This window comes from Archocentrus centrarchus, chromosome 1, assembly GCF_007364275.1.
Source record: "Archocentrus centrarchus isolate MPI-CPG fArcCen1 chromosome 1, fArcCen1, whole genome shotgun sequence".
NCBI classification, from domain to species: Eukaryota; Metazoa; Chordata; class Actinopteri; order Cichliformes; family Cichlidae; genus Archocentrus; species Archocentrus centrarchus.
In genome coordinates this window covers 38,404,005-38,428,566 of record NC_044346.1, presented here as the reverse complement: position 1 = coordinate 38,428,566, position 24,562 = coordinate 38,404,005, and the positions used below count along the sequence as shown (strand labels likewise).

General features: G+C 43.2%; 1 protein-coding gene across 4 annotated transcripts in view; it reads right to left on the bottom strand.

Moving 5' to 3' along the window:
• Positions 1 to 24,562, bottom strand: part of kcnq5b (potassium voltage-gated channel, KQT-like subfamily, member 5b) — a 133,114-nt gene that overhangs the window by 35,276 nt on the left and 73,276 nt on the right. For all 4 annotated transcript variants that reach the window (XM_030730682.1, XM_030730698.1, XM_030730689.1 and 1 more), the window contains exon 2: positions 1,948 to 2,038. In XM_030730682.1, the coding sequence (XP_030586542.1) occupies positions 1,948 to 2,038 (91 nt within the window). The remainder of the gene's footprint in view (positions 1 to 1,947; positions 2,039 to 24,562) is intronic.

The following is a 24,562-nucleotide window of genomic DNA, read 5'->3' as shown; positions in this document are numbered from 1 at the left end:
GAACCGCCGGTCACTGAAGACCGGCTGGTGAGTGATTACTGGTCAGGCGGTTGCTGACTGGTCTGTAGGCCTGTGTGACCGAGGCCTTACAGACTCTGTGTTTGAAAACACTAGACTGACAGGAAGTGGTCAGACATGCTTTTTGCAAAGGTACATTTACGCACGTTATCTTGAAAATGTGCTGAAAGAGGTTACATTGGAATTATATGATTATTATGATCGGATATTCTGACTGGTCAGTTGTTAACATGATATAGTTTAAATATGGTCTGGAGTTGACCCATGTAAATGGGGAGTGTTCTTCACACACTAAGGTTAATTCTATTTACATTATACATGCTTCCCTTAGGCAGTATTATTAGAAGGTATAGCATTTTAATTGCTATGCAGATGATACCCAACTTTATCTATCCAGATGACACAAACCAATTAGTTAAACTGCAGGAACGTCTTTACCTTTAGATTAGATAAAACTTTATTAGTCCCTTAAGGAAGATTCTGTCAGAGAAATTAAAGAGGTCATATCCTGATGGATTTATCCCTAAAGACAAAAAATGTAATTTTCCCAAAAACTACTGTAAAAACATATCATAATATATTTTTTCCACTTTAAACAATAAAATCTTTGAAAATTATTTCAGCCTGAAATATAAACATTAATTATTTATTATATTTTTGGGATTTTAACAATTTAAAGGCCAACGTGTTTACGTAGTTCCACTGTTTGTTTCATTTAAAAAAAAAAATACTAAAATAATTTCCATGAAATACATTTCAAGGAGTATTTTTATTAGGCCCTGAGATTGGTCAGTGATTGGCAGCAACAATCATTTTCATGCATTTTTATCTTTGCTATAGACTCAGATTTAAAACAAACAAAAAATTCACACCCAAAGTCCTGAGGACAGAAAACGTCACCTTCTCAAAAACTGCTGGTTTCCTCCCACAGGCCAAAGACCTGCAGTTAGTGGGGTTAGGCTAACTGGTGATTCTAAATTGCCTGTAGTTGTGAATGTGAGTGGTTGTCTGTCATTCTGCCCTGCGACAGAATGGCAACCTGTACAGGTGTACCCTGCCTATTGCCCTATGATAGCTGGGATAGGCTCCAGCCGCCCCGCGACCCTGACAAGGATGAGTGAAAGAGGATGGATGGCTACACTCCTCTGCTGTAATCTGGCATAGATTTTCTCGGGGAGGCAGACAAGTGTGATCCAAAAGAATAATAAATATGCATTGAAAGGAGTACGAAATTTCCTGTCAGCTCTCTGGCTTTGGCCTTTCTGTTCTTATCAGCGGGGAAACCAAAACTGTGTATTTCTTTCAGGGACTATTTACAAAATGCATTAATCACACAAAGGGTTATGGGTTAGCTGCTTTCTAACAGATTCAGCTATGAGCTAATTCCATCTACAGTTCGTGGGCAGGCAGAAAAAAAACAATAAATCAGCATCTGCAGTTAAAGTCCATAAACGCACACACACACACACACACACGGAAAACAACATAAATAGCCAAATGTTAATCACAGATTTTATAAAAACAAGAAGCAGTTATCACAATAAGATTAATGCTCACAAGACACAAAATCAGTTTTTTCCACATTATGAGAGAAAATATGGAAATCTTCATATTGTTCATATGTTTGGGAGCTTTAACTGGTTTACAGGCGAAGGCTGAAAGCGGCGCCTCGCGTTGGCACGCTGCAGCCTCCCCGTGTGGTCGACCTGGTCGCTCTGCTCTGAGTAGGGCGGGACGAACGTGTGTCTGAATAAAATATTAGGTTATCAAAACTTAAGTCAGCCTGTGTCCAGCATGGCATAAAGCAATGAAAACCAGAGAATCATTGAACTCAAATATCTTAGATGTCAGTGAGAGTCTGATGTGTTTAAAACAAGCTGATTAGCCAGGATTATCTTCAGCTGAACGTTTGGTTACCCAGTTTCTTACCAGGATGAGGAGGCAGTAGGAGGAGAATTCCTGATGAGCCGGGATGGTGGAGAACACAGAGAGGACCAGGCAGCTGAAGACCAGGATGAACCTGAACAAAACACAGAGCACACAAAACTGGAGTCAAACAGGATGACCTCATCCACCACACAGACCAAACCATCATTTCCACTGGTCACAAACGGGCCGTGCACTCAAGTGGAATTGTTCCTCTGTGACAAACTCTTGAACCCACTCTGGCAGTGAAGGCAGAGCAGTACACCAACGACCTGGCAGCACAATCGCACAATTATTTCCTCTCTGCAGTGAACCATGAGCCCGAGCATTATTCAATTTCCTGAGATATCAAGTTAATCATGCTTGTTTGTGCAACATGGTCTGCAAGAAACAAGCAGTGAAACTGCGGCTCTTGGAAAACAAGCAACATCCGACAATTTCCACACTCCCGACTGTCGCTCCATCCGCCAGGAAACCAAAGCCTTCCATCTTCATAACATGTTTTTTTTTTCTTTCCATCACGTAAATCTTCCAAAAACATCATTGTTTGAAATATGAGTGCAGCATTTGGAGTTACGGTGGCTCCTGATGTTAAACGGTGAGAGCACATCTGTGTTCGATCATCTCAGACTGCCGCAGAGGCCCGTCTGACATGCAGTGTGTTTTAACTATTGTTCAATGAGAGCAACGCAGCCTGCTTCATGTCGCGCATTAATAATGAGATCTAATTTTTAGCCTCTGAGTTTCACTTCATGAAACTCGTCACAGATCAATATTATTATTATTATTATTATTATTATTATTGTTATTATTATTATTATTATTATTATTATTATTATTATTATTATTATTATTAAACTGCTGCCTAAGCAGAGCTCTGCCTCTTCCAGGGTGTTCATAAGCCAGCTGAGAGATGAAGGCTGTGGTTGGTCAGTTTTGGTCCCAACTGGTTGGTTGAATCCTTTGGATACTGAGGAAAGGTGCATCCTTTATAACATCCTGTAGCAAAGGACACACTGGAGCCTCCTTTATAAAAGGAAAAGCAACACATGAGCCAATAATTCAGGGAATAAAGGATCAGCGTGAATGTCAGATGAAGCAGACTGAATAATTTCTGCGTTTACCCTCTAATGCCATAACCTGGTAACATGTGGGCGTGTTTTGAACTTTAAATAATGCCCAAAGTGAAGTGATGGCTGTCATTAATTAATTTCACTGCAGATAAACATCCATCCATCATCTTCATAACTGCTTATCCAGTTCAGGGCTGCGGGGATGCTGGAGCCTATCCCAGCGGTCAGTGAGCAATACAGCCAATCACAACGCTAACACACGGAGACAGACGTCCATTCGTGCTACAGCCAAAATACAATCACCAGTTAATCTCACATGTGCGTCTTTGGACTGTGGGAGGAAACGGGAGAGGAGAACTACAAACTTCAAACTGAAAGGCCTCAGACAGCAGGTGGACTCAAACTCAGGACCTCCACTGTTCTCTTTATCTCATGAATTCTCTCATGTTTCCATCGAGGTCGACTAAAACACACACGACAGAATTTTTTGACTATTTGGCCGCAACCAGAATCTCTTCAGGGTGCCCTGGGTCTGCCCCAGGAGGTGGCTGGGAGGCATCCTGGTTAGGTGCTCAAGCCCCCTCAAATGGTTATTTCAATGTGGAGGAGCAGCAGCTCTACTTGGTGTGTTGAAATAAACACACAATCACTCTTTGTCACGATGCCTGATCCAGCTTTTTCGGTCAGGATGTAACCGACACCTGGTCAGCGCATCCCTACATGAGCGTCGAGGGGATCAACCCTCTGCCATCCCTCCAGCATAGAAATGAGGTATTCTGAAGGCCATCTGCTGGCAGTATGAATGGGACCGATACCCACAGACATCTGAAACAGTTTCTCAGACATTTGGGAAAGTGGAATTTTGAAAAGGTTTTCACATTATAATCCATTTCCTCTTATAAAAATATCATTTCTGGCAATCTGCCCTTGGCCCTACCCATAATGCAGCTGGTCCCTCTGCACAGCTGTACTGGAGCAGAGACTGGGGACTGCCTCCTATGGGCCCCTCGGTGCCAAACTGACCCCAGATTATCACAGAGTTGAAGGGAAGTCTTTCAAGCTTGACAATCGAGGCCCATCAGGACTACTTCTAGTGTCTGAATGGCGCCTGTGTGAAAATAGTGGGTGTGCAGAGCGGGTCACTGTCCCATACCCCACAGAACAGTTCAGGACTGTGTTGTTCTGACCCCACTCGGGCCCTTGCTGACATCCAGAGAGCCAAAATGAAGGTCAGGATTTTCCACAGCCGCGGGGGTGGTTATGTCATCATTTCTCTGCCCAGTTTTCCTCCTGCTCTGTGACAGGCCTCGCTGAGCTGCTGGAGGTTCAGAATGAAACAAAAAGCATAAAGTATCAAAAGTTTGAGGTTTGCACTGTTGACATTTCCAAAGATTTGAATAATGTGCTTTTGATTGGAGGAAAACATCTAGTGACAAGCATTGTGGTGCTGTCAGCTGAAACGCGAGCTCCTTGTCACAGGCACACCTACGCCGCTCGCACTTACAAGGTTGTCAGACCGAAAATTACAGAGTGACAATCAACTCCCTTCATCCGTAGCCTAACTCGTGTTTCCAGTTTGAATATATTTACTTTAAAAAAGGGGGAGAGATGTATTAAAACACCCCTTGACAGCGTCATTAAGTTCTCAATGAGGTTCAATGATTAATCCCACAAACTGATGCTCTCGGCTGGCCTTGGCCCCCCATGTGTCATGATGCCGGCACTCAGAGCTGAAGGATTAATCTGAAGTATCTCGTTCATTGCTTCCAGCAGAGCGATCGCTCTTAACCTTCCAAACAACAGTGGCTGAACATTAAACTGGCAAACACAAAGATGGAGATGTACATCCTTCCACCCACTCACCCTCCAACTCCCCGGCTCTCGCACAGAGGCCCAGCATCGCTGAACGAGTGGTGAGTGCTGCTCTGATTAGCATAATTTAATTGATTTGTCTGCAAAATGAGCTCCAAAACTAATGACATCCACAAACTGCAGTGGTATATTATACCTCATTATTACTCTGAATTTGACCGGCAAACATGTCTCAATGATCCCCTTTTTATGTCATCCTGGATGGCAGAAGGGTAGAGAGAGTGGGGGGGGAACAAGCAGTGAAGAGCTAAGATAGAGCCCATGCCTCTGCAGCGAGTCCTCACAGCAGCTTTCAGCGTGTGGAGCATGCTCACCAGGTTACCTGCAAGGTGCCCCTAGCTGTGGTGCTTTCTTTTCTTTATTTGGCTACAAAGTCAATCAAATGACCATGAAGCAATGCAAAATGCCACAAACAGACGCTGCAGCTGATGTGTGAAGATAAATGATCACAGTGGCAAAAAACAAAAAACAAAACCAAAACATGCAAAATCACCAATAAAAAGGTGAAAACTAGTCAAAATGAGCTGAACACAATTATGAAGACATGCACAGTTTATCTCAGTAAGAAAAACAAATGGAAAATAAAAATAAAATAATCACATCTGCAGGCAAAACCGCCAGAAAAAGACAGGATGAACTGAGGGGCTGCACCGAGGTCCAGCTGTAAGATAATGACGCTGGAAATGAGCAGACTGGCTGATGGTCTCACTGTACAATATGTTCTGTCCATTCTGATAATAAAGTGAATCTTTCACCTCAGTCTGGTTCAGTGCATGAATATATAAAATGAAAAATAAAGCCAAGCTGTGGAAGTCTGCATCATATTAATGACAGCTCTGTGCTATCCAGACATCGACCCTGAAGCCCAACAAAAGATCGTAAAAGTGTTTTTGTTTTTTTCAGCCTGTTTTCCCGACAGCTCACAGGAGAGGCGCAAACCCAGCAACATTTATGTTTCACTTTTATCCCGTTAGCTGAAGCTAATAACTGACAGCTAAAAGTCAGACTCTGCTGCTTGAACGTTTTGTGCAACATTCACCTGGAGGTCTTTTAATTTTTATTTTACTGGACACCAATTAAGTGTCAGCTTGCATACTTGTATTTTTATTATGCATTTGCCTTTACTGTATTTTACGTAGCCTTATTCTGTTTTTTACTTATTTTATTTCTATATTTTTACTTTAGCATTACTTTTTCCCCTAATTTTTCTTAATTATTTAATTAATTTTAAACAGAAAAACCAAATAAAATTTGAAATGTTCTGGAAGAATTCAAACAATATTTCCTTTTTTTCTGTTTTTGGCTGAAGCAAAAACTTCAGTGTGGGAGGAGTTTGGTGATGGAAAGAGACTCTCAGACCACCTCCAGCGTTTCTGGCAAACGGTGCTCCACCCACATTAATTATAGTGAAGATATACTCGGATGGTGGAAGGAATATTTCAGGGACCGCCTTAATCCCTCTGACATGCATTCTGTAGAGGAAGCAGAGTCTGGGGATGAGGGGGATGACTCTCCCATCACTGGGGGTGAGGTCACTGAGGTGGTTAAACAACTCCTTGGCAGCAGGGCCCCTGGGGTGGATGAGATTCACTTGAAGTTCCTGAAGGCTCTGGATGTTGTAGAGCTGTCTTGGTTGGCATGCCCTTGGAACGTCACATAGAGACCTGGGCTGGTGCCTCTGGATTGGCAGACTGGGGTGGTGGGTGGTGGTCCTCCGGTCCCTCTTCTTTAAGACGGGGGACCAGAGGGTGTGCTCCAACTATCGGGGGATCACACTCCTTCCCAGTAAGGGGAAAGGAGGGCCCGTCTGTTAGTCAAACCTCAGATCCAAGACGAACAATGTGGTTTTCATCCTAGCTGCAGAACGCTGGACCAGCTCTTCATTCTCTCAAGGATATTTGTGTGCATGGGAGTTTGCCCATTCAGTTTACATGTGTTTTGTGGATTTGGAGAGGTCATTTGACTGCATCCCATGGGGCATCCTGTTGGGGGTTTTGCGGGAGTATCTGGCCCATTGTTATGCTGGTATAAGAATTAGCACCTCAAAGTCTGAGGCCATGATCCTCAGCCAGAAAAGGGCCGCATTCCCACTCTGGGTCACAGACAAGTTGCTGCCCCAAGTAGAGGAGTTTAAGTATCTCGGGGTCTTGTTCATGAGTGAGGGAAGAAGGGAGGAGGAGATAGACAGATGGATCGGGGTTGCAGCTACAGTGATGTGGACACTGTACTGGTCCACCGTGGTGAAGAGAGAGCTGAGCATAAAAGTGAAGCTATCAATTTACCAGTGAGTCTACGTCCCTACCCTCACCTATGGTCAAGAGCTTTGGGTAGTGACTGAAAGACTGAGATCCTGGACACAAGCGGCAGAAATGATCTTTCTCCAAAGGGTGGTTGGCCTCTCAGATGGAGGGTGACGAATTCAGTCATTTGAAAGGTGCTCAGAGTAGAGCCGCTACTCCTTCACATCAAGGAGCCAGCTGAGGTGGTTCAAGCATCTGACTAGATTGCCTCCTGTGTGATGTGTTCTGGGCACGTCCTACCGGGAGGAGGCCCCGGGCAGACCCAGGACACACTGGAGAGATTATATCGCTCGGCTGGCCTGGGAACACCTCGATGTTACTGCAGATAAGCTGGAGGAGGTGGCTGGGGAGAGGGACATCTGGACTAAAGGAAAGGTGCTATAAAATAAAGTTTGACTGACTGCCCATTTAACCTGTTTTTTACACTAGAGGGTCATGTGAGCATCTCACTGTATAGACAGAAGTTATGCAGACTAAGCTTCAAGGTGACACATTCATATCTGCGTGTGGCGTAATTGGATAAATTGTGATAAGTCACATGCAGAGAATCAGTGGTACCTGCTGATCCACAGACTGACAGAGCAACATAAAAAGAAGCTTCACTCTCCCCTAAAAGCACCTTTCTGATTAGTTCTGTTAATTGGACCACAGCACACTAATAGACTCATTAATAATGCTCTAATGATCACATCTGATTGGGTTTCTCATGTCAGATGATGCCATAAGCTGTTGTGAGACACATGACATGTAGATATATTATCTGATGCTGTCCATGGTCCTGAAACCAAATCCTGCTCCTGCCCTTAGATTTTAGCTTCACAGCAGATGTCATATGATTTAATTTGATTTTTATTAAATAATCCTACCGATCAATTTACCTTTTAATTTCACATTTTGTCCAAACTGTGCGAACAAGAGAAGTTCAGCTAGAGCACAATCTGCACTCTTCTAACAGTTATTCCACTTTAAAGGACACGCCATCAGTTTACACATGATGCTGGTAACTATGACACTGAACTAGAAGCTTTCTGGATATTTAGAAAATATTAGATCTATCCCTAAATATGACTTTTAAACTCTGGGATTTGCTTTTTATTTAAATCTGAAGCTAAAAACCATCTCAGGCTGCATTTTCATATAATTTTGGATCTCCAACTACAGACAAAAAGCTGAAAATCTCAGTGCTGCAGCTTTACAGAACAAAACCAAAATGCAACATAGTTAGCAACTTTGTTTCATTAGGGACTTCAAATCACTAAAGAGATTGATTCTACTAAGTTAGCTACTTCTTCACATATTTAAAATCCAGTTAAATGGGTCTAGTGAGATTAATAAGACTGCTTCTCTGTTTCTAGAGCTCATGACCTGGTGAGGGGGACGGCATCCTTGCATGCTTTGGCAGAAGAAAGTGTTCCCAAATGGCAGAGCATGTGCTAAGCAGGAGAAGCGTGTCACATTAATGTCCACCGTGTGTTATCCTCGGGAACTTTATGAGTCGACGAGGAAACAAAGTGAAGCTTAAACCTCCATAAAAGACCCGTTTGCGGCCATAAACAGTACTCATACCTGTCAGCTTTTCAGAGGACTGCCTGTCCTGTTGTCTCCCCATAATTAACCACAGTAGTCTGACTGTGACCCAAAGATTTGACTTCAAGACCTTTGACCTCCCCGTGAGGTCGACATTCCTCCGTGCAGTCAGTCAGTCATGCATCTCAAATCTCAAAGCATTCTTGGCATTCGTCCTGACAGCGTTGGTTTATTCCAACAGCGACAGCACATTTCAGAGGCTCACCAGAGGAGGAGGAAAATCTTATCGCTGCCTCAGAGATGACCCTTTATGCTTTTAATTTATGGGATTGATCAGTGAGTACACACCATGTGTCTGTGTTACTGCTGCCACATATGTAAATTTGTGTCTTTCAGAGGGATTTTAAATATTCCAGTGAGACTCCCCACCTTTACAGTCCTCCAGCTCAGTCACACATGCATGTGGGAAATCTGCAGGGTTGCATGTATGCATGCATGTTCTTTACAAGCTATAAGTTGCTACGTGTTAAAAGCCACAGCGCTGACAGTGAGCTGCAGACATTAGTGTGACTGTGAAGCTCAGGAAACAACAGAACACATTTCCATAATTCACCTGGGCTCTTTGAAAGCCTAAGCCCAGGATGCTCTCTGTATTTTGTCAAGCAGTAGCAAAGAGGGGTGGGGAGTGTCTCTCATTCCCCATAATGCTGATGTTATGCATCTCAGGCTGCAAGAAGCACTGAGTTAGAGCAGGATGAGCTGAATGTGTTTGGGAGATTAGATGAGCGCAAATGAACTTGCAAAGTCGGCTCAATGAGGAAGCGGGCGTGAGGATTTTGGTGACGTCTGACTATTGATACAGTGAGGCATTCGGGAGGAGCCCCCGTGACTTCGTTTGTCATTGTGTGAGGGCTGTTTGCTGTGAGCAGTCTTTGGAAAGACGATAACGCACAACACACGGCGCTGACAACGATGCATGCCGAGCAAATAACAGAAACTTCAGCACAGGGATTTTCAAACTGTCATGGCCTCGTTAAGAATAATAAACACACACTGTAACTATAATGTTTCATATTTTCAGTGACGTCCTGCATTGCGGTGGGGATAGCTGTGCTGTTTATGTTTGAGTTAAGGAGAGGAAGCTCTACCCACCACAATGACAAGCTTCAGAGTCAACAGACGGCGGGCATGTTGCTTCTTGGCAAAACTTTTAGTTTACAATATTTCTGTAGCCAGAGAACTTCCTTTTTACGTCATTTCATTTAAGTCTGGCTTTTGCATCTGCACACAGGCAGTACCAATGAACCTCTGCAGAGCCATTAGGTACAGGATGATTATTTCCATGACATCCTTAAGATTTACTCAGCCAAGATTCCCCCACCGATGTTCTCCGACGTCACATAGCTGCAGGTAGCGTTTGGCTGTGACAGCTTTAATTTGCTCCTCTCCGGGGAATCTCCTGCTTTATGTGTTTGGGAGGAGAGGACTGCACAAACAGTTTATAGATTATTTCACAATGAGGCTTCAGACAGCCACCAGCACTGACTGCTGGAATGAGAGTATGTTTAACGATCCTGGTTATAAATCTGCAAAATAACATTTCAGAAATGGGAAAAATCTGGTTCCAGCCCAGGTTTGAATGTGTAGGCAAAGTGAAACAGGAGTTCTCCGAAGGGTTAACCGTATGTAAGGTTACAGACCATCTGTGCTTGTGCACGCCCACTGCAGCCCTACCACCAGCTAGCAGCATTTACTGTGAACTGGACACCGCACGCTCAAGCTTTACATGCCAGTTATAACCTCTCGTGCAGTGAGACCCACACGGCCTAGATATGGGATCCTCTACAACAGGGCTCTTCAATTCCAGGCCTCAAGAGCCCCTGTCCTGCAGGTTTTAGATGTGTCTCTGCTTCAACACACCTGAGTCAAATATAGAAGTCATTAGCAGGACTCTGGAGAACTTGACTGCATACTGAGGAGGTAATTCAGCCATTTGATTCAGGTGTGTTGGATCAGGGACACATCTAAAACCTGCAGGACAGGGGCTCTCGAGGCCTGGAGTTGAAGAGCCCTGCTCTACAAGGTGGGTACACTGGATACCTTGCATCCCTGAGCAGAACCGCGGGGTCTTGGAAAAGACCGGGCCCCCAGATGCACAGAGTGGTGAGTGGACATGGCCTGATGTCACTGCCTTGTGAATGACTTGGGAAATCCAATAGCAAAGGGAGAACACCCAGACAGAAAATCCAGATAGATCAAATTTGTGACTGCAATCATCTACGGGAACACTCCAGAAAAAAGGTTTGGTGTGGGGTTAACCACCTCATTCTAAAGAAAAGAAACAGTTACAGAACTTCCAAAAGTAAGCTCAGAAACTCACAGATTAAAGATCCTGAAAGTTCTAAGCACCCTTCAGAAGGCGAAGCTTTCGATTTACCCGTCACTCCAACCATCACACATGGCTATGAGCCGTGAAACAGTCTGGATCAATCAAGAGTGCGTTTCACAGTCAGATCCACCTCTCTCTCACATCCACCTTCAAAACACCAAGATGGTGATGGTGAGAAAGCTCATCTCAAGGCTTCATAACAGGCATCACTTAACATGTCCATCATTTAATCTTTTTATGCTACACAGTAATGACATTAAGCTCCTAAAAATGTTTTAGGCTATACACCAACAGCTACTCAGCCAAGACAATCACACTTACTCATCACATTGTTTTGTATTTGACAAGTGTAGAAACAGCAGATTTTAGGACACTGCGGTTTACGAGCACACAGTGTGTACAATTCGGAGGCACCGACTTTCCATGGAGGTTTTGCACACCCTCCAGATGTGAAATCCATTCTTGAACTCCTGCAAAACAGTCGCTGCCATTATTGAGCAGCAAAAAATGCAGTTCTTTGGCGTTAGCACAGAAAACCAGCAGACCCCGTCTGAAGCATGTCTCTAACCACTCACTCTCTTCTGGTAAAAAGGCAAACAAACAGAACGAATTAGCAACTACAATTATGCAATCTTATGATAATAAACAGTAATAGGACTAATAGTTTTTAATGGATTGATAAACAGTCATAAAACAAGATGCACTGCATGTGACTCATGGATCCTGGGAGAGAGATGTACCCACAGTCAGAAACATTTAAGCTCTACCATCACTGGTGATCGTGGTTTAAAGGTTTAATAACTGGACACTTTATTTATTTATCTCCAGCACTCGCTGGACTTTCTGTAAGGCTTATATACAGTTTTTACTCGAATCATATTTTGAAGCATTCTCAGTTGGTGTTGGGAGGAGTTGAAGGACCTAAATCAGCTTCTTATTGCAGCTGTAAAAACAGCAGACTCACTAACACAAAGTGTGTTTGACAGGAAGTACAGTATATATATATATATATATATATATATATATATATATATACACACGCCTCTCTAAGCTCCCGAGGATTAAAACAATATAGCACATATATCTTATGAACTCACGAGGCCTCTCATCATCATCATGTGAAAAGACATCTTAACTCAAACAGGTGGCGCTGAGCACCAATCAGACTCATAGTTTTGCTGTAATATTGTTAACAGATGGACAGACAGACACACCAAAAACACATATATATTTTTAGGCTCCAAACCCATAACCTCCATATGCTAATATTATAGAAACACAGTTTATTAAACTATTTGCACTACATGCATTACACAGTGAACCTGTAAAGGAAACATGAATAAATCCTCTAAAAGTCAAACACAAAGTCTAAACCGTAAAGATGATTTTTAAGCATTAAACTGCAGCATCTGCTTTTCATTTTGGAAAAGTGGGTTATGGCGTTTCAATTTACAGTCATGTTGCACTGACATACATTAATGTTATCTTTTTTCACACAGAGTGCCAAACAGCTAACAAACTAGGTAAAAGATGGCCGCCACAGGCACCACTGATGTCACCGGCTGGTTTCTGGATTACAAAAAAGAAACTGGCCTCTATCGACAGCTTCTATAAAAACTTTGACTGGGTGGTTGGTTGATAATGCATCTACTGGATGGAGTATGGGGTTAGGGGCGTGGACACGTTGATGAAAGGCCTCGACCAGACGACATGCTAATGGCCGTGTTTGTGCAGTTGGTGCCTTTTGGAGCATTTTAATGGAGTTATCTGAAAAATATGATGTCTTACTGTGAGTTAGACAAAAGGTTTGTGCTTCAGTTTTGGTGAGTGAAATTCTAGTATTCATCTTAGTCTGTTACTTAGCGCTAATTAGCTAATATATGTGTCTGTGCGTTGACATTTGCTAGCATTAGCCGATAAATTAGGATGCCACCCTTTCATCCGTTTAATGGTAACTTGTGGCTTTAAAAAACAACACTGCTTTCGACAAGAGTTGCCAACTCCTCAGTAAGGAAAGTAGCTATTGGCTGTCCTAAAAGTCGCTATATGACGCCTAATTTGCATAATTGGTCATTTGCATGTAGTTGTAATCGAGGCTGTTGGAGAGAGGAATAACAACAAAGAAAAAAAGACCCTAAATATGTTTAGAACTACAAATGAACTTTATCAAACAACTTCATGACTTTAATGCTTTGCTGAGACAAACATTACATTAATCAATTTTGTCCCGTATTGTTTAATGTTAGCATATCAAGTTTAACAACAACACTTATGTGGAGTGCTATTGTTAGCTCTAGCTCTATATTCAACCCTCCTCCTTTATCTTTGTACCCTTGGAGTCAAATCAAGGGTGGGGGGCTCAGTAAACTCGTCAGCTGCATACCGAGGAATAAGCACACGAAGCAGACCCACTTCCGCTATGGAGGTCACGTGACTTCCGGTACAGACCAACTTCCGCTGTGGAGTTGGTCTGTACCTGTATGGAGGTGCCCTTTTGCCTGCAGCCAGGTACTCTTGGAGTCCGGGCAATGTCAAAGCGTACGAAGGCTGTACATAAAACATGGTGACAGTGGAGGATTTCAGGTTTCCGGTCCATCTCCAAAACTCTCCAAAAGTTGCCAATGCCACCAGAAAAAGTCGCTAGTCGCTTTTTGAAAAAAATAGTTGCTGGAGGGGTCTGAAAAGTTGCGAAGTTGTCAACACTGCTTTTCATGCCCCACGCGAAGTGAGGTCTGCAGAGGGAGGGCGTGGTCCCCCTCAGTGTTGAAACGGCTCTATGTACACAGCAAACAGTGATGATGGAGTGTTTTGCGAGTCATCGTGCTAACGTACCTGCTAACATTTCCTTGTTCCGCTGTGAGAGTTAATCTGCTGTTCAACATTTGTTCTGCATGACTTTCCTCCCAGATCGTTTGTGCCCCCACAGCTTGAGAAACTTATATTTACTATGGAGCCGGCTTCAAGTGGTCATTATTGGAACTGCAATTTTTGGAACTTAGGGATGGCTTCGTTTTTCAGCCCTGGAGGTTGCAGCTTGGTTAAACTGCATTGCTTTGCCACTGTATACTACAAATAAGTATATTTCCCCATTTAGTAATAACCATTTACTAACCCAGTGCACAAATACAGGAACTCTTTAAAACTAAAACCTGAGAGTTTAGCAGGGCACAGTGGATCAGCCGCGGGGCATTAAAACAGATCTAGTCAGTGCATCTGAACTACCAACACATATGGCTCAGTTTGCAGTATAATTAAAGTCTGTGGACCAAGACCTTTAACGTGTTAACTTTGCTCTCTCTGATATGGTAATAACCGTCTTACAGGTCTCACAGCAAAGCTTGTTTATTCTATAAACACTAAAGAAAAATATCATATAGCTTCACAAACTGACGAATGGAAAACATACAAAGAGCTCTACACACTGTTCCTGTAAACTTTATCTTTCAGCTTAGTTGTTTTATTCAGTTTTCTGCAGCCCTCATTAAAAGCCTGACTCCTTCCAGCCTTAGTTGGTGTTACATATCATTTCTTCCTGTGCCCCAAAGAGGTAATTAGTGTAAAGAAAATCAGATGGACAGCATGTATCACCCTGTAATGCTTCCCTTATACAGCAGCTATCACAGCTCAAGCCCAAAAAAAGAAACACAAGAGGAAAACATGAGGAGCCTGAGTAAGGGCACGCATATAATCCTGAGTGCTGTGAAACGGTGCTCTATTACAAAGCAAAATGCGAAGGCTGTGAGGAGATAAACCCAGTGAGACCACCCACAGAGTGCAGCTATTTCACAGTCATCCTTTATTTGTGCACATCCGAGAGACCACAACGAAAATTCAGCAAAAAAAATGAGACGTTAAGGGCCTTTAAAATGTTTGAAGAGAAAGAGAAACACAACTGCATAAAACCACAAGTGTGCAAAGTTGTAAAGCAGCCTGACTGCAGTTTATTGTGTCTGTTCTCTGGTGTTGAGGCACGTAAAGAGCCTCCACAAATTAAAAGCCCATCAGCAGAGCTGCGGGAGGACTTGTAATGGAAAGCAAAGGGGAGGAACTGAACAATTCAGACTTCATAAATGAGCCAAACCCTGATTGTGAAGCTTCCCACTGTTTATGAAGCTCTGCTGTGTTGTGAAGTGTTCATCTCACATTTACCGTAATTACTGTATAATGCTAAGAGTGCACCTGGGGCTGGAAGACTTAATGTGGTATCAAAGCACCACGTGTGGTTTTAAAAAAAAAAGACAGTAGCTGCTGTTGTGATAACAAATTATAAACCTATGTAACAGTGTCTTTAAACAGTAATGAAAAGACTGTTAGCAAGCTTCGGCTCCACCTTTTCTCTGTAAATATCTCTAACCATGGGACGAGACTTTTGGTGCCAGAAGCTTTCTGGTTTCCATTTTTGTAGCCCGAGTATTCCAGACTAACGACATTGGAACAGGCTTTTGGTTTGGGAGCACATTTGAGGAAATGTGGCCTTTAAACCATCACATTTTGGGATTTATCACCTGCATCAGTAAACGCTGACAGCCGCACAGGAACAAGAAGTCTTGGCCTTGAAATATTAGCTGTTATCCCCACAGGCTAAAGTGTCATCCGTACAGAGACAGCAGCAATGCTGCGACCAAAGACCATCAAATGAAATTCGGTGATAAAAAACTGCTGGCGACCTGATGTGGGCGGGTCCTGAGTCAAACTTATCACGACACTGAGGTGAGCGACTGAAACAACTACCAATGGGAGCGAAGGATGCTGTTAACTCACATATGCCTGCAGTCCTCAGCACGAGACCATCATCTTTCAGATGACACTGGCTAATGCTAACCATCCATCCATCCATCCATTCGCTTCCGCTTATCCTGTTCAGGGTTGTGGGGGGGCTGGAGCCTATCCCAAGTGTCATAAGGCGAGAGGCAGGGTACACCCTGAACAGGTCGCCATCCTGTCACAGGGCTAACACAGAGAGACGAACAACCTTTCACACTCACATTCACACCTGTGGGCAATTTAGTGTAGCCAATTAACCTAACCCCAGTCCTCAGCACGAGACCATCATCTTTCAGATGACACTGGCTAATACTAACATTAAGAAAATAAACTTCATGTCCAGAGGCATTAGGATCATTTGTTGGATATCCAATAAGGTGATGGAGGTGAGATAGATGCCAGTGTAGCGGCAAAACCCTTGCATAAAAAAAGCTGGAGGTGTCGTGCTGTTTAAAATACCTTTGCCTGATCATCCAGGCAAAGGAGAACCTGACGATCAGATAACACATGAATACAGGCGCTCAGCCTTTAGTGTGCTTTGGGCACAAATCCTACACAACCGGAGTCTAACGTGTCGACCGGCGACCGACGTCGGCTAAAAAAAAACCCCCAAAAAAACCATTGACTTTATATGTGGGCGAGACTTAAGTTATAGATCATAGCTGGCCTCCACCTTCTATATCAGAGGTCTCAAACCTGTGGCTTCAGTGGCTCCCTGACACAAAACTAGATGACTACGATCATGGAAATAAAGAATAGGTTATTTAAATTTTTCACTGTTGGCCGAGATTCTTTAGGTCCTTTTCAAATTTGTTTTGCATGCAGGAGTTTTTGGTCAAAAGGTGGCCGCCATGGTGCTACACTGAACCGCTTTTACAGAAGATGGGAAGATGTGAAATTAAAACCTGTTTAATGATGTAGTCTGATGTCAGTAATTAGCTAGTGCCAACCCATCAGCAGTCTTGTCACTGAGGTCTAAATGGAGCAGACTTCATATTTCGTCTCATTTGACTTTGCCTCTCTGGATCAGAGAGAATACTGGACGCTAGACTCCAGGAGGCGTATTGAGAGGCAGCTTTTTGGAGCAGAAGCATTCCTGTAAATAATCTGGTAAAACGCTTCTGCAGAGAGTGAGCGGCGTATCAGCGGCCATGTGACCATGCATCAGTCTGTCAGGACTGAAAAGTAACTTTCATCGCTCAGCTTCAGATGAATCACAAAAAGAGGCTCTGCTGCCAAATGAGACTGATGTGACAAGTGAAGAAGAGTCCTTTAATACAAGACTGACACGACGATTCATCCTCACGATGGAGTTTTTCCTCGCGTGCGCTTCCCATTATCTCCGTTATAGGAGAGGATATTATCTAAAGCAATCATTGTCAGGGACTGATCAGTGCCATTTGCAAACCTATTGATCTGATTCCACAGCTGAAAATATCTCGGTCCACTTTGCAGCCTCTCTCCATCGATCGTCAGTATTTGTCTAATTTTTCCAGCCAGTGGCCGTCAATACTTGAACCGTAGGGCTCCGACCCAATTCTGCCTCCCATCTCCTTCCAGGTGAACAAGTATTAATGATGCCAGGTGAGGGGATAATGAGGCGCCCAGACAGACTCGCCGAGGTCAGGGAGTGGCACGGACACACAGAACTCTCATTGTCACGCCGTAATGAGAGACGGACGCGGCGTCCTGGACTAACCCCACTGACTCTGGAACAACTAATACTCCTCTGTCTTGAATAAATGTATCACCTGTCCAGATGGTGTTCTGGACAACCAGTGGAACGCCCACGCTGCTCTGTGGCGAGCACAGCCACATGCCCGAAAGGTCAGACTCACAGATAAATAGACCAACTGTATGTTTGGAAGACAAATCAGCATGAAAAACAAAGTTGCTGGCTTCAGTTCAACAGCAGCAGTAAAAGAATAATCTCACGGGTCAGCAGAGTTTGGATCAAACTGACAGGCACCAAGAGGGTTACAGAGACTTTAGAGCAGCCATGGTGTTGTTAGGCACATCTCAAAGCTTCAGCAGATCAGGTCAGCTCCTAAAACGAAGGCTCTCTTTTCTTTTCCTCTGACTTTAGAGCTTTAAACTAAATCAAAAACCACTCTCCCTGAAAGTTCGGCTGGCTCAGGGGCTACAGCGCTGCACACCTCGCATTCATCTGAGAGCAGAAGACACCAGCAAACTCATTTACTGCAATATCTTCTCAGGCAAACCCCTGTGACCTGAAACTAGCAAGGAACCCATAAATCAACAGTGCCGGAGTGGGCAGGTCGATGGGCTGACGCCCAGCATCCATCTCCATGCGGTCTAAATTTGGGCAATAACGAAGGGTGAGGCATTAAAATGGGCTGCACTGCTGTGCCAGAGCTGAATTATTAATCAAACACAGATATACGTGCCAACGACAGCTTTCCGATCAGCAGGCAATCTTCATTTTCTGATTTATTTTCTTCAGCGCTTTCAGATGTCATTAATTTTGTCTCTTTCTAAAGAAAATGCCACAAAAATAAAAGCAACTTCTCAGCACGCTCTGTCAGCAGTAAGTGACAGCTCAAAGGCAGATTTCCCTTTAAAGTTAGCCTTCAGTGCGCCAAAAATAACTGTATGTGGGTGTTTTTGAGTGCCCACAGCTGCAGTTCCTTTAATGTCCACTTGAGGCTGTCGCCAAAAGTGAGTCAGTCTTTTGGTCCCTGTAGTTAATTCTCTTCTTCACAACAGCTGCACACAATGTTAAATTATATTAAGGCTTAAAATGATGCATCACCGAGAAGCTACTTTGACTGGTTGGTGCCAGCACAGATTGCTCAGCTAATCAGAGTCCCTTAACTTGTCTCAATAAGTGAGAGTTTTATTTTTATTCTTTGGATACGCTGTTGCGTCTTCTGTGGATGCTAAGTAGCTGTCTAATGTTAGCTGATAAGTTATCGCCATATCGTCCGAATGCAGTCATTTCTGACTATCATTCAAATTATTTTTCCCTTTTCAGGCTCAATAAAACGACCCCTGACTCCTTCCATCCGTCAGGATGTCCTTCAACGAGAGTCTGAATCGTTGGTGTTTCGGATAAAAGGACTGCATGAATGCAATCCACCGATGGAAGCACTCTGCTCTTCACTGGAATAAAAAACAGTTGCTGAGCACAAACCTTTTAGATGAATCCTTAGATGCTGTCCTTGAACAATTCAACGAGCTGCAAGAAAACGTCTTTATACTTTACTCCTACGTTCTGTGAGGTCAGCTTGATGAACTTTGGATTTTACTGGTATGCAGCTAAAACATTTCCAAAATAAACGTTTTGTTTGAACTGAAAATGATACTTAAGGTTGTTTTTTGTCTCCCGGATGCCGTGAAGTCCGTTCTCTCATCCCTGAACTCTGGAAACAGATGGGGGCTAATTTTCAGAAGGCCACTCTAACAAAGATATTCATCCAGTTTTAATGAATTTGGACTCTTATGATCTTAAACTGTGTCAAATATGAAATGCAACTGTCAAATCTTCTAATATTAATTATTTCTATCTCACCTTTTGACCTCTACTCTGACCTTGGATTTGACCTTCCTAGTAGCAGGACATCTGTGGGCTTTCATGAAGTAAGGTCACAGGGAATGACATGAATCATCCGTAAAATAAGCTTAAAATTTATGGTTAAAGTAGAGTTAAAGTAGACAATCAGCTATTTTAGTCGTCATATTTAGATTCAGCTCATCCAGATCCATATGAAATAGAAATAGCACATTTTATCTTTATGTAGTCACAGTGTTTCCACAGCTGCAGCAGAATACAGGATCTTTGAAAGATGAAGGACGCCTTACACGACACATCATAAAAACACGTCCATGTGCTACATTCATATAACTTTACTGCTATAGTCACATCACAAAGTAACAGCTTGTAGGCTCTGAGCAGTTTACTGTGAATATGGTACATGTGACCACAAGGATAAACACACCAGGACTTCCCAGAGGAACAGGAAGCCTTCAGCGAGGCCACAAAGTTCTGGGTGTGTTGGGGGTCAAAGGGACGGCGAGGGTGGCAGAGAGATGGTCATCAGGGATCTCTGTGGCCGAGCTGGTTAAAAAGCACAGCAGAGACGAAGGACAGAGGCAGCATCCATCACTTTTAATGCTTAAATCCCTCCTCTGATATTGAAATGTTCCACTCCTGTAAAAATCATTTCTATCAAGAGACAAATCTGTCCTTCATCCGTTTCATGATAAAAAGTCTCATAACCTCTTCATGAATGCAGCATATTTCAGCTGTTAAACCCACACTGAAAGAATACTAAAGTCCTATCAGTCACTGTGTCTGCCTCTCAGCTCTTTACTGGCACACTGGGAGCGCTGTCATTGAAAACGTGATAACGCTGTGATGAACGACTTCTGGATGACGTGAGAAATGACCCACAGGGGAACATTAAGGTTTCTCCAGCAATGACATGATAAAAATCATGAAGATATAGAAGAGGACTGCCCGATGAGGCCTTAATGACTCTCAGCAGATATCTGATGGTAACAGGAAAAAGTGACTGTCAGCATCTCCTTACAGCAGCTCAGATTCCTTTAACATGAGGATCATCAGTCACTCGTGTAGCGCAGTACTGCAGTACCTTTGTCACTGATGTAGCTAAGGCTTTTGTGCATTGTGCAGTCTTAAAGCAAAGACTTGTCAGTGCAGATCTCAGCCCGCGCAGGCTGAAAAAATAATTTCCAGCTTGCTTGATGTAACAAAAGGTGTGCCGCAGGTTTCAGTTCTCGGACCACTGTTATTTATTTCATATATAAACAGTCTCGGTCAGAACACAATTAGAGCGAACTTTCATCTTTATGCTGATGCTGTACTGCTCTGGACCTGCTCCTATCAGACTGTCAGATCCAGCCAGTGCTGACAAAACTGACCTGACGACAAACCTTTCAGACAGACCGGAGCTGTGACACAACAGGAGCACGTGAGGTTATTACTCATGACTCTGCCTTACACCTCACAGTCAGCACAAAAATGCAACTTAAACTGGGTTTTTACTCTACAATGAATTTATATTGTACAATTAATTTGTGGGTTCCCCCCCCGAACCTGCCAGAGACGACAGTAATAGTGTAACATTTTCCAAAGCAGCCAGTGCAGTGAGAGCACTTCATGAAGCTCTAATAATTCAAGCTTCCCATTATTTTCATATCTCTGTACTGAGTTTTGTTGTGTGCAGTCTCACTGATTCATGTTCATGTAAAACTCTACATGAGGAGGTTGGAGGGGTTTGTGACCCAGGTTCAAGTCATTAATGTGTATCATTTTTTTATTGCATTAATTAACATGTTACTATTGTAGTTACAGGTACGCATTAAAAATGACTGAGTCGGGGTGATGATACAAAATATTTTGATAGGTTTACAAAAAGGATCCCAGTTTGGACTAAAATGCAGCTGCTGCCACTTCTGTGACAGCTTTTAGAGCCATCGTGATGCATCCATCTAACTGTATACATTTTAACTTTATTTTTTTCAAGGACAAAAAATAGTCCGCATTTGGAGGTTGTTGCTACAGCGAATCATTCGCCACTCACACCAGAGAAACAAAATCGAGTCACACATGTGACAGAATTTGACACCTCATACATTCAAACTTGTATATGAGGGGCAGCCAATCCGAAGAAAGCTGACTTAAAAGTAGGAGGGGCTAAAGCAGCTTGGGGCTTTTTCTTTTCATTTTTTTTAAAGTCTTTATTGAGATAGGACAGTGACTTTGTGTGGGTCACTTGCTCAACCCAGCCAGATACACTAGCGTCCTATAAATATGGATTATTTTGAACTGTGAGTCATGCAAAGCTACTCTGGTGGAGCACAAGAACAAAAATATGGAGCTGGAAATGAGCAGAATAGCATTAAACACAAATCTTAAATATGATTTTGTGGTTTTACAACATAAAAAAGTGCTCATACCACAAGCCCAGCTTTTTTTTTTTTTTTTTAAAAAGAGGCTTTAACAGCTCCCTCGAGGAGTTTGGATCAGCACAGCAGCAAATGGCCAGAAATACAGTAAAGATGACGAGAAATAAACAAAATACTGGAGATAACAAGCCTGTTGAAGAAGTGTCTTTGTGCTACAGTAGCTTCAATTTGCTGACAGGTTGACGTACTTCTTACAAACTTGCAGACGAGAGAAATGAGATGAAGGTGTCAGTTCACAAGACACAAACCCTCAAACAGCAGCCGGCAGAGCTTCATCTTCCTCCACACATCTGCTTTCTCCAATCATCAGCTACCTTTCTCTCCCTCTGCCAATATACAGTACAGAAACAGCCAATCATCCACACCAGCATGCACTGTTCATTAAATGGGTGGTTGGAAAATACAAATCAGCACATTGAGCTGAATGTCACCACAAATATTTATTTCTCTCTGCATGCAGAAATGATAAAACACAATTACTGCACAGACCTCACGATCAAGGAGAGTTTCCTATATGCCGCTGCTTGTGTCATTACATCGTATACGGTCCTTTTTCATCATTCACTAGATAAAAAAAGAGAGATTTCCACAGTTTCCAACATCAGGCTGGAGAGCGGGTCATGCCATCGCTCTTGGTTCATGAAAATTAATTCAGCCGAGTGAAAGCAATTACAAAACAACAATGTCTGAACAGGCGGATGAGACAAGGAAGAAACAGTGGCGGATGCATCAGCCACCTTCAGCTCCACCACAGTGTAAAGGTGGAGGTGCAGCCATTGTTGAAAGAGGAGCTCAACTATTTCCCTGCTAATTCAGCTAAAAATGCATTCACAGGGGTTTTTTCAGCACCTCTCTGGCTGCTGCACAACTGGGATGAAGAGAAAGGATGAGTATGAAAGATGCACGTCTGACTCCTCCCCGATGCTTCCCCATCGATCTTTTTGGCTCCCCTGACGGGGCCAAGAAAACACATGCACCTGATTGCATGCCACTGCTCATGGGAAAACAATTTTCTGCGGAGTCCTGTGGAAAAGCAGTACACTTCCTGTTCAGTCGCAGAGTGGTGAACAGCACATTCTTTGGCCGGCCCTCAGCGTCTCTGTTAAAGGGATTTGTTATGGCGTTTTTACAGTGTGGGTACACTTCAGGCTGATGCGTGCGACACAGAGAGCTGCTCGGTTTTTGTGGAAACAATAATCGGGATGCCAGATAATCACGCTCACGGTTTTCTGGAAAAACTGTTGACTTTTCTGTTCAAGGTAATTTGAACTCTAAGCCATCGTGCAGTGACACAGACGTCAGAAATCAAGAAGCACATAAAAGCCTCTTCCAATATTTCTGATTGACAGAGAAATGTTCTGGTGAAAGGTTACACAGCGAGATTGGCTTTTAATAACCATCTTTCAAACGAGGGGCATTGACAGGATCAGGAAGATAAAACACATAAATACAGGAGCTGGTTGGCTGTTTTTGTTACAGTAACGATAGCAACCTCACAGTAAATTACGACCGAGACAGCCAGAGAAAGCCAAATGGAAAGATGATATAAATCTGAGACGCTAAATCTATTCGCTTTAGAATGCACGAGTTGGAAATTATGAGACGTTTTCTGGTTAAAGGGTGTGGGGAGGATGAGGTCGGAGATGGAGGTATTTTCCATCCATTAGTGGCGTAGCATGAGATACACGCATAATTCACTTTCCACATCTTCACCCAATTAACTAATCGCATCATAATCGAGGGAGCTCTGGCTGGATGCTTCACGTCAGAGGAGAAAAGTTATCAAGTCTCTCACACACACACACACACACACACACACACACACACACACACACACACACACACACACACTCAGCAGGGAGCTGCATATCATCCTCTGCAATGACATGAATGAACACAGCTGATGCAACCCAGTAAACCGTTTCCATTATGGCAGACGCTGGCCCCTCAGCAGAAATACTTTTAACAGCCAAAGAAAATGAAGCAAAATGGATAATGCACGGTGTGGATGTTTGAAAATTCCTCCACAAAATGCAGGAAAAATCAGACGAGAAACAAAGAACGCGCCGACATGACGGGACGAGATGTGAGAGACAACTGCACTCGACATTTGAATTTGCAAAGAACACTTTAAATCATTAACTTTAATCACAGAAACAATCTGCAACGACAGCTTAGTTTGAAAAGGTCACCAAGCCCTTCAGTAACAAAGAAAACACTCAGCTGGCTGCGGTACATCATCAGGGACTCGGCTGAGATTAACATTATTAAAAAGGCATCAGTTTTCTTCTGCACTTAAATAAACTACTGCAGCAAGTTCAGTGAGATGTCAGATGTCCCCTGAACATGTCACATTCAACCAGCCACAAAGTTACAGTCTGAAAAGAAGACGTCAGTGTGTGACTGTTCCTGTGCAGAATGGGCAGACTGTGAGTTGCACAGCATATTATGGGATTATGATGAATCTGTCTGCACAAGTGGGCCTTTATATAGTCTTACAGTGGGTCATACTCACAGACAGCATAAAAAAATGGCTGCAGCCGCTGTGATGTCACCCACTGGTTTGTGAAGCATTTTCACCATCGCCATCTTGCTGATTTGAAGCCAGATGTGGTGAGTGAGGGGTGGAGCTGAAAGACTGGGAGTCTTTTTCCAGCCGCAGTCTTCAGTCACCCATCCAAATCACTGGATTCAGGTGTTCCAGTCACTTCCACAGGTGTATAAACCAAGCACCTAGGCAT